A 12,772-nucleotide genomic window follows, 5' to 3' on the forward strand; every position below is an offset into this window, starting at 1 on the left:
TGAAATGGGACATGAGTAGAAAGCCTGTGTTCCATTAAAGCCCTGTTTCCTCATCCCCACCCCACCCCACCCCGCCACCTACAGGGTTGGGCAAGTGACGGTCCACCAGCCGAGCTCAACATCATGGCCCAGAGCACCTCCATCCAGAGGGTCCAAAGGCTTATCGACTCTGTGCCCCTGACCAATCTGCTCTTCACCCTTCTCTCTACTTCCTACAAAAAGGTGCAATCATCATTTATACCCACATACCTGTAATATGTACTATTGCGCATTATCTTGCATTATTTGTTCTAGCTCAGTTTCTAGTTTTTTACCTACATATATTTTCACAAAATTGACTTCAATGTCAATTTTGCACTTTGTTTCCATAACAAATAGGTGCCGTTACGTTGACATCGTAGTTCTAGTTTGGTTTGGTGCACGTTGTTTGATCATGGGCTGGCTTTGGCCAAGAGACAGAGGAGGGGGGTTGCAGTCCAACTGTCTCCTCTTCATTCTGATTTGTCAGCTCACAAAGTGTGGTCCACATCTTGTGCTCTCCAAAAAGTTGAATTTTTCTCAACTTAAGTAAGCTTTGCCAAAAAAGAAATGAGGCGCAACGCTTTTTCCAAAGCAGCTGTTTCTGTCCACTTACTGTTTTGGTAACAAAGGCAGTGGCAGTTTGAAAAGAAAGTGGAGTAGTTTGAACACACCTAAACACTCGTCTTAATTCCTGTTTCCATTAGGCCTGTGTCCTTCAGCGCCAGAGGAAGGGCTCAGTCAGCAGTGATGCCAGCGCCTCCACAGATTCTAACACCTACTATGAGGATGATTTCAGCAGTACAGAGGAGGATAGCAGCCAAGGTACTGTATTATTCTGGATCCCAACAAATACATCAGCTCTTTAGAAACCTTCCTAGAATTGCAAAACTCATGCTAGAGAAACTGTGCAACCACATAGCTATAAGGCGCTTTCGGTAAAAGCATCCAGTAAATTGCATGTTATGTTAAGTTCATATACACAAAAAGGGCATTAACAAGTTCATTCCTCAGGCAATTGTCTAGACATTATTGGCTGTTAAATCCTGGCCATAGAAGTGTAGATACATGAACCAATGCACATCTTGTTCTTGGCAGCACTGATAACTGATAAGATGAGACAGGTCCAACACTGTAAGAATTTGGGGGGTATATATGGGTACATTTTATTCAGCTTGAAATTATTGTATTGCTATTAGAGAACTTGCATTGATATGGCACAAAAATAACAATCATTTGCTTATTAATGGTAATTAATTTGTCATTCCATGCCATAGAGATGCAGTGCAGCAAAATCGCCTGCCAGTGTGTTCTTTAATGTTTTGTGTGTTTCCTAAACAACGTAAACAGGTGGCTATGTCAAATACAGTTGAAACTTTAACCACTGGTGATAAAATGAGGGAAATGATAAAATGATGCAAAGCTGTGTCATGAGGACAAGCTATATTGATATATTAATATGATCTAGAAGAAAATATACTAGAGAACATGTATATGTGCATCATGAAATTAAAGTATCGTCAGGCATCATGTTGCTAAGTTCACCAAACGCTGCGTTTTCTACAACTCCAAAAATCCTGAATTTTAAATAAATATTGTTACTTAAACGCATGCCGTGACATTATGAGTTACAGTTAGTTGTCTTCACTCGGCATTTGCCTCGTTAGCGGAAATAATATGTGAGCATCCTTCAGCCACCTTAAACGAATGTGGCAATTTTTTTGGGAGATTGTCCCGTTGATCAGCTTACCTGTTAAGTAATGAGAACATAGACACCACTGTCCTTGGTATATCGATTGCTCCAGTGCTCCACGCTAACACTTTACCATAAGCCATGCTGAGTGATCGTAGGCAACTAGAATTATCTCAAAAGTGAGAAATTAAGAACTTGTAGCAGCTCTAAAGCTAAATGGTAAGTTATTTCAAATGATACACAGCCAAGTTCTACCAGTTTTGTGTAGGAGATTGGTAAAATGAACATGAAATGTGATAACAAAAATAACATACTGTACTACCAGGACTAATGTCCCAGTTGAAAGGTCTCTCTTCCCGTGAGACTTGGAGCGCTACTTGTTTTGTTTGGGAGACTGTGTACAGCTGAAAATGACTGTGCAGCGGAAGAATATGTTGCTTATTTAAAATGGGTCCAAAAATACACCGTGGCTACATAAGCTATTTTGAAATGCTAAAGTGTTAGCATGAAGCACCAGAGTGAAAGATCTACTGGTGTGTATGTTTTCATCACTTAAGTGGTAAATTTACCAACGGGCCAACCTCCCAAAAACGTGTGTATTGCTTTAAATATCTTGTGAGTAACGCTAGCAGTTGTCATTGAAATGCTGACTTTGTAATGAGGAATGCTAACAAACTGACTCATTTAATGGAAAACTGGAGGCTTTTCACCACAATGCGCACCTGTTGAAGAAATTGCTAGACTTAAGATTTAAAACCTGTAGGTATGGCTTAATTTGTCTACATGGCAGTGTGAACATGGGTGCTGAAAGCAGAGTCATGTTTGTGTCTGATCTCTGAGCTAGTGTCAGGGCTGAGCTGTGTCATGCTGTGTCAGGACGCATTGAAAAAGTTGTGCTGTGTAGACCAGTGTAAATTCACTGCGGGAAAAGACCGCAGCGGAGTCAGTCCTCTTGGGAGTCTAGAAACAGGTCAGTGAATTCATGGCAGCTTATGGTAGCAATGTGAGCAGTCACAAGCGTATACATGTGCACACACACACACACGCGCACACACACTATACTAATTCAAATTCTTGTCCCTTCATCGCACAATGACAGTGTAGTTGACAGTGTTTACTATTTCAGCAGAGAGAAGACAGGAGAAGACAAGTGCAGCTTGTGTCTCAGGTCAGCAGTTTTCTGTCCTCAGGTCAAAGACTTGGTGTCCACCTCACTGTCCTAGATTTATTTTGTTATTGTATGTCTCACAATTTAGGCTCTGAGCTGTGGCCCTGTTAGCTTAGGAAATAACAGAGCCACAGATGATGGGACTTTGGCAAGACAGCCTCTACTCTGAAAGGTGCTGATTTCTGTTGTAATTGACATGGGCTAAATTATAATGTTTTGTCAAAGAGGTTCATCTGTGGCTCAGAGTAGTGCAAAGGATAATACCAGTGGTGTTGATATGCGGGTTCTCATTTTTGTCTTGACAGGAATTAAAACCTCAGACCTCTGTTTTGTTTCCTTTTTCTAGGTCTTTGGTCATCATTTTATTCTAATTTGTCACTGCCATAGAATTGGACTTCGCCAGTGTGTCTGAAAATGTATAATTATATTTCTGGGAATGGTTCTCATCCTCCTCTTTAGAAGCTGTATTAAAGCACAAGAGGGCAATTTCTCTGGGGAAAAGGGACAGTGGAGAGATTAATACATTTGCATCAAATATGGTGATTTCTAGGGGGTGGGGGTTTAGGACCAGAGCATTGCAGAATAACAGAATGAGGGATTAACTCTTATCGAGGCAAGAATGATATAGGGCCAATGTCAAAACACTGGTATTATCCTTTAATATAAGTTCAAGTTATGCTTGTGAACCATGGGCTTAAGCACACTATGCTACGTCTTGCTGTCACTTGAAAAGCTATGATTTCCGTATGTTGCATGCAAATGTGAATATCAACTTAAAGTGATATTCTTTCAAATTTAACGTTGCTTCCTGTTATTTGAATGAATCTGACAACTGGCCATACTTCTGAATTGAGATCCCTTTGAGGCCTGTGATTGTCATATTATAATATCTTACTGTTGGAAATAGATTTCACAGATTAACAGTTTCTGAACCTGGAAATTCGCTTGTGTATCTATTGGCATGTTTAGCTACAATTGGAGGACTTGCAGATGTAAAATAAATCTTGGACAACATTCAGATCTCCTTATTTGAGCATTTGCAAATAGTACAAGCACAAAACAAACAGCTTCATAATATTTTAAATCTTTTGATTAACTTCTTTCTCTTTTGAGCACTGTCTAAGCTCAGTCTCCAACGTTTTTAATTTTCTTTGAAAGTAGGTGTTTGCTATACATATGCTCATAAACAGGAGGACAGTACTTAAAATTACATTTCAGTTGACTGGGTGCTGATTTTTCAAGACTATCTTCATTGTGTTGTGTAACAGGTGTAACGCATTCAGTGTACGCGCATTCATTTCTCATTTTTCATCATCAGTTCAGAACAATTGAAAGGAATCACAATAAATAGGGCCAATGAAATGTTATCATGTTGGCATGTTTTATTTTTTTCATTTATTTTTTTATAAGCCATTGCAGCTTCTAGTTTGTATCACAGTGCTTCAAAGAAAGTTAGTTGAACATTTGTGACAGAATCCACCTTGCGTTATTACACCAGGATCACACTTAATGTACAATGCATTTTTGTTGCTGCAAACTGTGCAGAGTTCTTTGCAACGATATTGTGCTGAAATGTATTGAGATGAAACGCATAAGACATGATTATTGTTTAATTCTTGCTAGCTCTTGAAGTCTTTGTGATGCAAACAGAAACTTCAGTGGGGCATAGATATAACATTTGTTCTAGTTTATGCATGCATTATCAATGCACAAGTAGAAAACAATCCAATGCATGTGACATGTTCATTGCAACGTAATGCATCTGCAGTGGAATGATGCAGCAGTAGCAGATTTTCTCAATTCAAATGAATGAACTTCCATTGGAGACTAACGCATTCAATGCATTAATTGTGATCCCAGCGATACAGATTTTTCCCAAAAGCATGTACACGTAGACACACACACACAAACACACACACCCAATCCCACCCCACAATGGTTTCTGTTCATCTTTTTGTGACAGAAATCACTCAAAATAACTGATATATTAGGCTAGTATTTCTTCAACAATTTCCCTAAAACCTTACCATTCTGTGGTATTGTGCATTTAATGCCAAATTCCTTATTTCAACCCAGATTCCATGATCCCATCTATGTTTTCCACAAAACAGAAAACATAGTTTTTGCCTTAAGCCTCCATCGGCAACATACACAGCTTACTTTTGGATTATACTTTTGACATATACCACCTTTCTGAGTGCACTGTATATCTTATTTTGATGAGTATTAGCTGTGTTAAATCGTGGAGTTGCTTTTTAGCTTTTCAGCAACTACGACAACGCAGTGAAACACTACAGGGTGAGCTCTGTCATTATCGTTCCACTAGCTCTTTTGAAGGCAGGCACATTGAATAATAACATTGTAAAACAATAGAAAATAAGTTGTCTCTCCAAAAACAACTTCTGAGAAAAATATAAATTCTGCTGAATTTTCCAGTATTCCTCTTTAAGTGGATATTCACCAATAGAACTTCAGTATAAGTTCACTAGTTATGGTGATGGCAGTCTTTGGCTCTTGTCTACCAGCTGCACAGCGTTGTAGGTGTCATGAAGTAGTTTGACGCTTTTGATATTTTGCCTTTTGATGTCACTACCACTCAACAAATGTCATGTAATTCTTGGCACATTTCTTACCTCCACTCCAAGGAATTCATGTAAAAGATTTGTGTGTCTTTTCAGACGATGACAGTGAGCCCATCTTAGGGCTTTGGTTTGAAGAGACAATCTCTCCCACCAAAGACAAAGTGGCTCCTCCACCCCCTCCACCACCCCCGCCCCTGGAGACCTCCCCCAGACTGAAGAGCCCCAGCAAGCAGAATCCCAGCGAGAATGGCAACATTTTAGCTGGCCGCAAAGACCCAGAGCTGGTGAGGACTTTTGTTTTGATTCTTTTTTTCTCTAATTGACAAGATATTGAATAAAGCTGCTGCACTGAGGCATGGGTACACATTGCAAGAAGACATACCATGGGGGTCAAAACACTGGAATTTGTCATCTTAAACATGTATTAACATTTGTCCCTGAACAGGGGAAAAGGTGGAAGTGTGTGTGGTCTTGAACATTTTTGTTCATCCAGTTTTTGGTTTTTACAATGATAGAATATTTCTGGTTATCTCTCTTGTTACAGCATATGAGGGTTTTTCAGTAGTAAACTCCACAACTCAGACAACTTTTTTTCCTCTAGTTCCTCAGTTTAGCCTCCAGCATTCTGAACTTCATCACCACCTCCATGCTCAAGTCCAGAAACAACTTCATCCGCAACTACCTGAGCGTGTCTCTTACGGAGCAGCACATGGCTACACTGGCCAGCATCATCAAAGACGTGGACAAAGATGTCAAAGGTAAGCAAGGAAAAAATGTCTGTTTATTATAAATGTCACATTATCTCAACACCCTAATTTTTATTTTATTGGACTTGCTGTAAGACATTTTGAAATATGGGCCAAGCTACGTTTTAGTCGGCTGGTCTCAGGCAAGACTATAACCACTCCATTAACGTGCCCACCAGAATTAGTAGTTCCATTGACGTAGAGGAGTTATCAAAGCTTGATCAACAACACAACCTACTCAACACAGACTGTATTTAAATATTTAAGACTAAGATGGTATTTCCTATGATAATGGGCCCAGGTCTGTTAGTTCTATGTTGAATTGGAGATGATCACTGTAAGAGTAGCAATGGCCATGTATAAGAAGATTTTTACTTGAATGACTTTTTCCTGTGGGACACCTTTACTGAGGCTGTTGTGTAATATAATAATACAATCTTTAAACATGGCTAAAGAAGGCTTGATGCTTTTTTTCAGGCGCCTCAGACGAAGTATTTTCTTTAGCTCTGTATCACTTCAACCACACCCTGGTGACATCAGATCTCCCATCTCCAGCCCTGCAGGTAAGGATTAAGTAATTACTTCTTTATAGATATTACTTTGCCTCCAGTAGCTCACTCACCAAAAGGAACACAGACCAAATAAGCTTGTGATAAATTAAACCTTGTGCAACGAGAAGATTTTTAACAGTTTCACCTCTCAATGTACAGTGTTTGCTACAATACATGTTAAAAGCATGCCGTATGTTTAATAGACAGTACAGACAAGCTTAGCATTAACTCAAAAACTTTACTATACTGTATACCATACATATACTTAATCCTCAACACATGGAGTTGAAACTGCAACCGACCTTCTCAATGCACAATGATAAATTGATTAACACTATTTAACACTAATTAATTAATGCTTACTATTGTATCTGTCTTGTCATTTCCAGAGCACCCTTCTTCAGCAGCTGGGAGTTGCTCCCTTCTCAGAGGGTCCATGGCCTCTCTACATTCACCCTCAGTCATTGTCAGTCCTGTCTAGACTTCTCCTCATATGGCAGCACAAAGCCAGCCTGCAAGGAGAACCAGATGTGCCTGAGTGTATGAAGGTCTGGGAAAGGTATGGCAACCATTGCTTTCTCATCTTGGAAAACGTATTTTATCAGTGATGCTGTGGTGCAGGTCAGTCAGATGAACTAATCTGTCCACTCCATCTTTGACTATTTATGTCAACATCTGAGGAAAAATGTATACTATGTATACTACTGGAAATACATATCTTATCTACCAAAGGCAGAATTTTTTGGTCACAATTTACAACTCTGTTTGACATGCATTATGCTGTACTTTTACAGTGTGTTTTGAAATCATTATTAGCTAAATGTTTGTAGCTTGCAAAACCACAAATGCACCGTGGGACTGCAGAATTTGACCTTGTTCTTGAGGTGTATACTAGGTTATATTTGCACACAGTTTATCTTATTCTTTCTGTACTTTTTTTTTTCATTTTCTCCTCTACCTATGCTACCTTTCTCTTCCTGCTCTCATAGGTTCTTGGGCACACTGAAGCAGCACACTATCCAGGGCTCTGTTCACGGGGAGGACGACCTCAACGTGGAGCACCTCCAGCTCCTGATGCTTCTCTTCCACAACCTGTCGGAGCGCGGCCGGCGGTCCGTCCTCACCTTGGTCACCCAGGCCATCACTGAAGTAGCGCAGAGCAGAGACTCCCAGCTGAAGGCTGTGCCCCTCAACCTGGCCCGCCTGTTGTTGGTCTTCGACTACCTGCTGCATCACTACTCCAAGGCCCCCTTGTACCTTTTTGAACAGGTTGAATGCTCATTTTCTAATTATGATTATCCTGACTCTTGTCTTGTCCTGATAGTGAATGGGATAGATTTACCTTGGTTGTTTTTATTTGATGGCTATTTTTGTTACATTTGATTTATTTTTTTAAGTGGAATACTGCTTAGGATTCATATAAAAAAAATCACCATTCCAAAACAGTCCCAGAAATCTAAAACCTGCTTATTAATAATAAGGCTCATTGGGGTTTAAAAAAATCCCCACAATCCCCGATTGAATGCTTAGGGAGCAGCAGCTCCTAGTTTTACATCTTGATGATGTCACTGATTCATGTCTTAGTTCTCTAGTTTTTGGATTAGGTAGACAGTTGTCTGCGTTCAAAATTTTACTTACAGGACTGTAGGAATAACATGAACACCCAAATGAAGTGGTATTCAACTTAAATTCACACAAAACATCATTGTTGTAATGCTGAATCATCCAAGGAATGAGGTTGTGCATGTGGGTCTGAAGAGAGGAAAAAGAGATTTAACTACTCTCCGCAATGAACGTTATTTGTAGGTGCAGTACAATCTCCTCACCCCACCATCCACCGGGCCAGGTTCTGTTCAGGATGGAGGCAAGCGCAACAGTCTCCCACTCTACTATGGCTTCAAAGAGGTGGAGGAGAACTGGGCCAAACACTGCTCAGCAGGTAAGACCAGGGCAGGAAATGTACCATCCAAAATTCACCAATTTAACCAATCAAATTGTTTATCAGAATAGAGCAATGGTTGACTACCTGCCAAATCATGAGTTTGGAATTATAAGGTTCTATCTGGGTGGAGTGCAAACAAATATAATAGCTTGTTATTGTTTATAGTGCCACAACCATAAGTATACTTGAAAAATAAATATTGTCTGCTGTAATATACTGTAGTGAGCATGTACATTTTTCCTGTTCAGGAGATAATAAAATGATTTACATTAGTCAGGATAGGAGCCCTTGCAGTCAAGTGGCATTCACAGCAAAGTGCAGAATGATTCCGCTGGAGGTTTTTATGCAAATTCTAAATCTTGCGAAAAGCTCCAGAAACTTATACATATACATTTAGATTTTCCTCATCTGTAATGAGGATATAACTATTTTTGGAGGCACTAGGTGAGGCACTAATGGTATATTTTCATGTACTTTACCCTTAGATTCAACCGTTCAGCCTAAATTCTACTGCATCCTGTCCCCTGAGGCATCTGAAGACGATATCAACAGACTTGACAGCAAGGTGAGACTCTGACCCTTGTCATATCTTGTTTAAAATTAGATTCATTCATACACTTGTGTGACGTCTGTCTTGTAGTAAGTCTGTGTTATTGAGATGGCATATTGCACACTTTGAAAGGATTTACAGCAGCTATTTTTGCATGTCTCTTTTTTGTGTTTCATTGTACTTCATTGTATTTCAACATTACTCTTTTCTGCTAGGTCTTTCCAAAGCTCTTTAACGGAGCAGTGAAATACGATGAACTGTATTCCTGGCTCATCTCACTCCTGGCAGCAGGCTCTCAGTTTGACACAGCAAGGAGACAGGAGAACAAACCCATCACACCTATGGTAAGAACCCAGGAGTCAGGACACAAACAAAGTTATTATTTATGGAATATTATTTTCCATGAACCATTTTTCACGTGTACCACAATAATGATTAAATTGTAATAAATACTATTTGTATTGTACTTGCAAAAGTTTACAAATGGCTTTCCATAAAACCCTACAAACTAAATATAGGAATAATAGGAAAAAATATATAAGGATGCTTAAATTGGAGAGCATTAAATTGATGCAAAATATCATCCCAAATGTTGTGCTTGGAGCAATTCTTTACACTTTGAATTAGCAGAATCTCACTACGGTTAAAAGTAGAGAAGGTCTGCACTCATTTTCCATGTAAAGATCTGGTTTATTCAACATTGTCCCTCAGAGCCTCATCAGTGTGACTCTCACTACTGAAAATCCTGACACCTTATTGAAAAAGCCTCTAGCTTGTTACTGGAGCATGTGTTGTGCAGAGTCTGTTAACATACGAGGTGCGAAACTGGACTTTGAAGTGGCATTTGAAGTGGCGAAATGCCCGTTGGTAAGAAATTACATCCAAAATCTGCATCTGCTGAATGACTTTGTGTTTTGTGTGGCACAGGAGGCCTGCTCCCTTCAGTACTACTTCCTAGTGCTGTGGAGGATCCTGGGAGTTTTGCCACCCTCCAAAGCCTATATGGAGCAGCTGAAGGCTGGCTGCAGTGATCCAAGTGAGAGCGACATCCTACACACACTGCGATGGTCCTCACGTCTCCGTGTGTCCACCTACGTGAACTGGATCAAGGTCTGTTGATGTTTGCATGGACAAATGGCTGTTCACTTGCATGATAAATGCCTAGAACAGATAAATGACTAGTTTTTAGAAATGAATGCAATTTTTTTTTATTTCGTGGCCACTATTATTATTTTTGGAATTTGACTGACAGTTAGTTTGCATTTTCAAAACAAAGCAAATTTCCTTTTCTGAAATAATTGACATCTAAAGCTTTCAAAGTTTGAATGCCTTTGTGACTCCTTTGTGGTTTATTTTGATGTGTGACTATGCCCATGTCGTCATTGGCAGGAACACTTGGTGAAGCAGGGAATGAAGGCAGACCAAGCAGCTTCTCTGGTTGAGATGACAGCTGCTAAGTGTAGCACTGTCAAGTATGATGTGGAGCTAGCAGAGGATTACATTGCCAGACAGGTAATGACAACAACAAAGTCGGTGACGAACTGTGTGTATCCATTGTTGTCCAAACTGAAGTTTGAACACAATGCTCACTTTTTGACGGCTTGTTTCTGTTGCAGATTTCCGCCTTTTCCAGTGTGGACCCCAGTGTTATCCTTCCACTTCACCAGGTGCCCTCTCTACAAGCCATCTACACACTGGATGCAGTCATTTCTAAAGTGCAAGTTTCTCTAGATGAGCATTTGTCCAAGGTTGCTATTGAGGCAGACACCCATAAGTCGTCTGAGATCACCAAGAACCTGCTGCCTGCTACACTACAGCTCATCGATGTTTACACTGCCTTCACAAGGTGAGACAGGGGATTCCCCCACATCCCACCTTCTGCATGTGTTGTTCACCATTAACACGGTAAAAGTAAAAGCCTGGGTCATCTATTAAATCTAGCATTGTGAATACAAGGATGTGATTATTTTACCTGATGCTTTTTGGCATTCTATTATTTTTTTTACAGGTGATTATTGTTGTCTTGTTTTTTCCTGATCCTATCCCTGATTTAAGTAGCCTAATAAGCTGCCTAACATTGAGAGAGTCATTCATTTGAAATGAAACTGCAGAGGAAATGATTTAAACTAAACTTGTGTCGTCTAGGTCTTACCTACTGATGAGCCTTCCGGAGGAAGGGGAGAACAAGTTGACTGATGCCAAGCTCCAAGGTTATGCAGCAGTTCTCTCCATTGGTTCCACACGCTGCAAGGCCAACATGCTGGGTATGTGATAAATTTACCCAGCAACTTCTTAAAAATAAATTTGCACAGTCACCTAGCAACAGGTCTCATATTTTGTCTTTGGTAATTGAGAGAGTATATTTTTATCTTGTGGTCTAAGGCGTGAATTTTCACCAACTGTTTTGATGTGATCTTTATTTTTGATATAATTTCCCAGGCCATAGTGTTATGCAGAACTTGCCTTCGGCTGTGCAGACAATATGTGAGACTTGGAACAACATCCACACCAATGAATTCCCCAACATTGGCTCATGGGTACGTGACTAAAGTTGATGCTTATGGTTCAGTTTGTCTCTGTCCCTCTCTCTGAACACTTTTCTTTGCATGAGAGTGGGCAGTCTACTCACCTTTTTAAAATATTTTTATTCTTTATTTAATCGGTGGGCAAGTACTTAACCATTTGACTATCTGTGGACACAACACATTTTGTTTAACCACTGCAGAGGATATGATGGTTACTGTTTGTTTTGTTTTGTTATATTAGGGTGTGTGCCTAAGTAGCAATGTGGTTTAGATGTTAGGGGTGTGGATGAGAGTGTGTGCGCCTCACATCACAGATGTTTTTGAATCACATGAGACTTCCAGAAGGCTCATCTGTAAACAAAACCACCCACGCCTATTCCCATTCTCAGCACTAATCAGACCAACACAACACTCACACTGCATGCTCACACTGTATAGCCCACAACATCTCACTAAATAATTTCCACCCTCACCATTAATCTAAACTGTAATAAACAAATGTGATGTTGACTGAGTATTCTGTCTTGAAATGCCATACTCAGCAGTTTAGAAACCATATTGTACCAACAATCAAGAGACTAATAGTCTGGGGTGTTTTACTCCTTAGCGAAATGCATTTGCCAATGACACCATCCCATCAGAGAGCTACATCAGTGCCATCCAAGCGGCCCACCTGGGCACACTGAGCTGCCAGTCCCTGGCCCTGGCCTCTTCTCTCAAACACATCCTGCTCTCTTTGGTTCGTCTCACTGGAGACCTCATTGTGTAAGTGCCTGTTCAGTCCTTGTTCCAATCTGGATCATTTTAACCCGTGTGATAAACGAATGTAACTTAAAGAAAGACGTGAACTTGGCAAATAAGCTCTATTATCAACTTTGATAATATTCTGACAAAAATATTTGTAGCTTTTTTTGCAGTATTTAGTGTGCTATATTTCTGAGATGATGCTAAACTAACTTGTGCTGTTCACTGAAGATACAGTTTGGAAAGTGCTAGC

General features: G+C 40.0%; 1 protein-coding gene across 4 annotated transcripts in view; it reads left to right on the plus strand.

Annotated features, from left to right (window-relative positions):
* Positions 1-12,772, plus strand: part of ubr4 (ubiquitin protein ligase E3 component n-recognin 4) — a 67,041-nt gene that overhangs the window by 10,053 nt on the left and 44,216 nt on the right. For all 4 annotated transcript variants that reach the window (XM_071543262.1, XM_071543263.1, XM_071543265.1 and 1 more), the window contains exons 13-28: positions 85-222; positions 726-843; positions 5,558-5,745; positions 6,063-6,219; positions 6,685-6,770; positions 7,148-7,317; positions 7,748-8,027; positions 8,565-8,697; positions 9,186-9,265; positions 9,466-9,594; positions 10,178-10,360; positions 10,640-10,762; positions 10,867-11,096; positions 11,396-11,514; positions 11,690-11,787; positions 12,383-12,540. In XM_071543262.1, coding sequence (XP_071399363.1) covers positions 85-222; positions 726-843; positions 5,558-5,745; positions 6,063-6,219; positions 6,685-6,770; positions 7,148-7,317; positions 7,748-8,027; positions 8,565-8,697; positions 9,186-9,265; positions 9,466-9,594; positions 10,178-10,360; positions 10,640-10,762; positions 10,867-11,096; positions 11,396-11,514; positions 11,690-11,787; positions 12,383-12,540 — 2,390 coding nt within the window. The remainder of the gene's footprint in view (positions 1-84; positions 223-725; positions 844-5,557; positions 5,746-6,062; positions 6,220-6,684; positions 6,771-7,147; positions 7,318-7,747; positions 8,028-8,564; positions 8,698-9,185; positions 9,266-9,465; positions 9,595-10,177; positions 10,361-10,639; positions 10,763-10,866; positions 11,097-11,395; positions 11,515-11,689; positions 11,788-12,382; positions 12,541-12,772) is intronic.

The sequence above is a fragment of the Centroberyx affinis genome, unplaced genomic scaffold (genome assembly GCF_046629955.1).
Source record: "Centroberyx affinis isolate AG114_WGS23_722 - 3 ecotype Tasmania unplaced genomic scaffold, CSIRO-AGI_Caff_v1 ptg004275l_1, whole genome shotgun sequence".
Lineage (NCBI taxonomy): Eukaryota > Metazoa > Chordata > Actinopteri > Beryciformes > Berycidae > Centroberyx > Centroberyx affinis.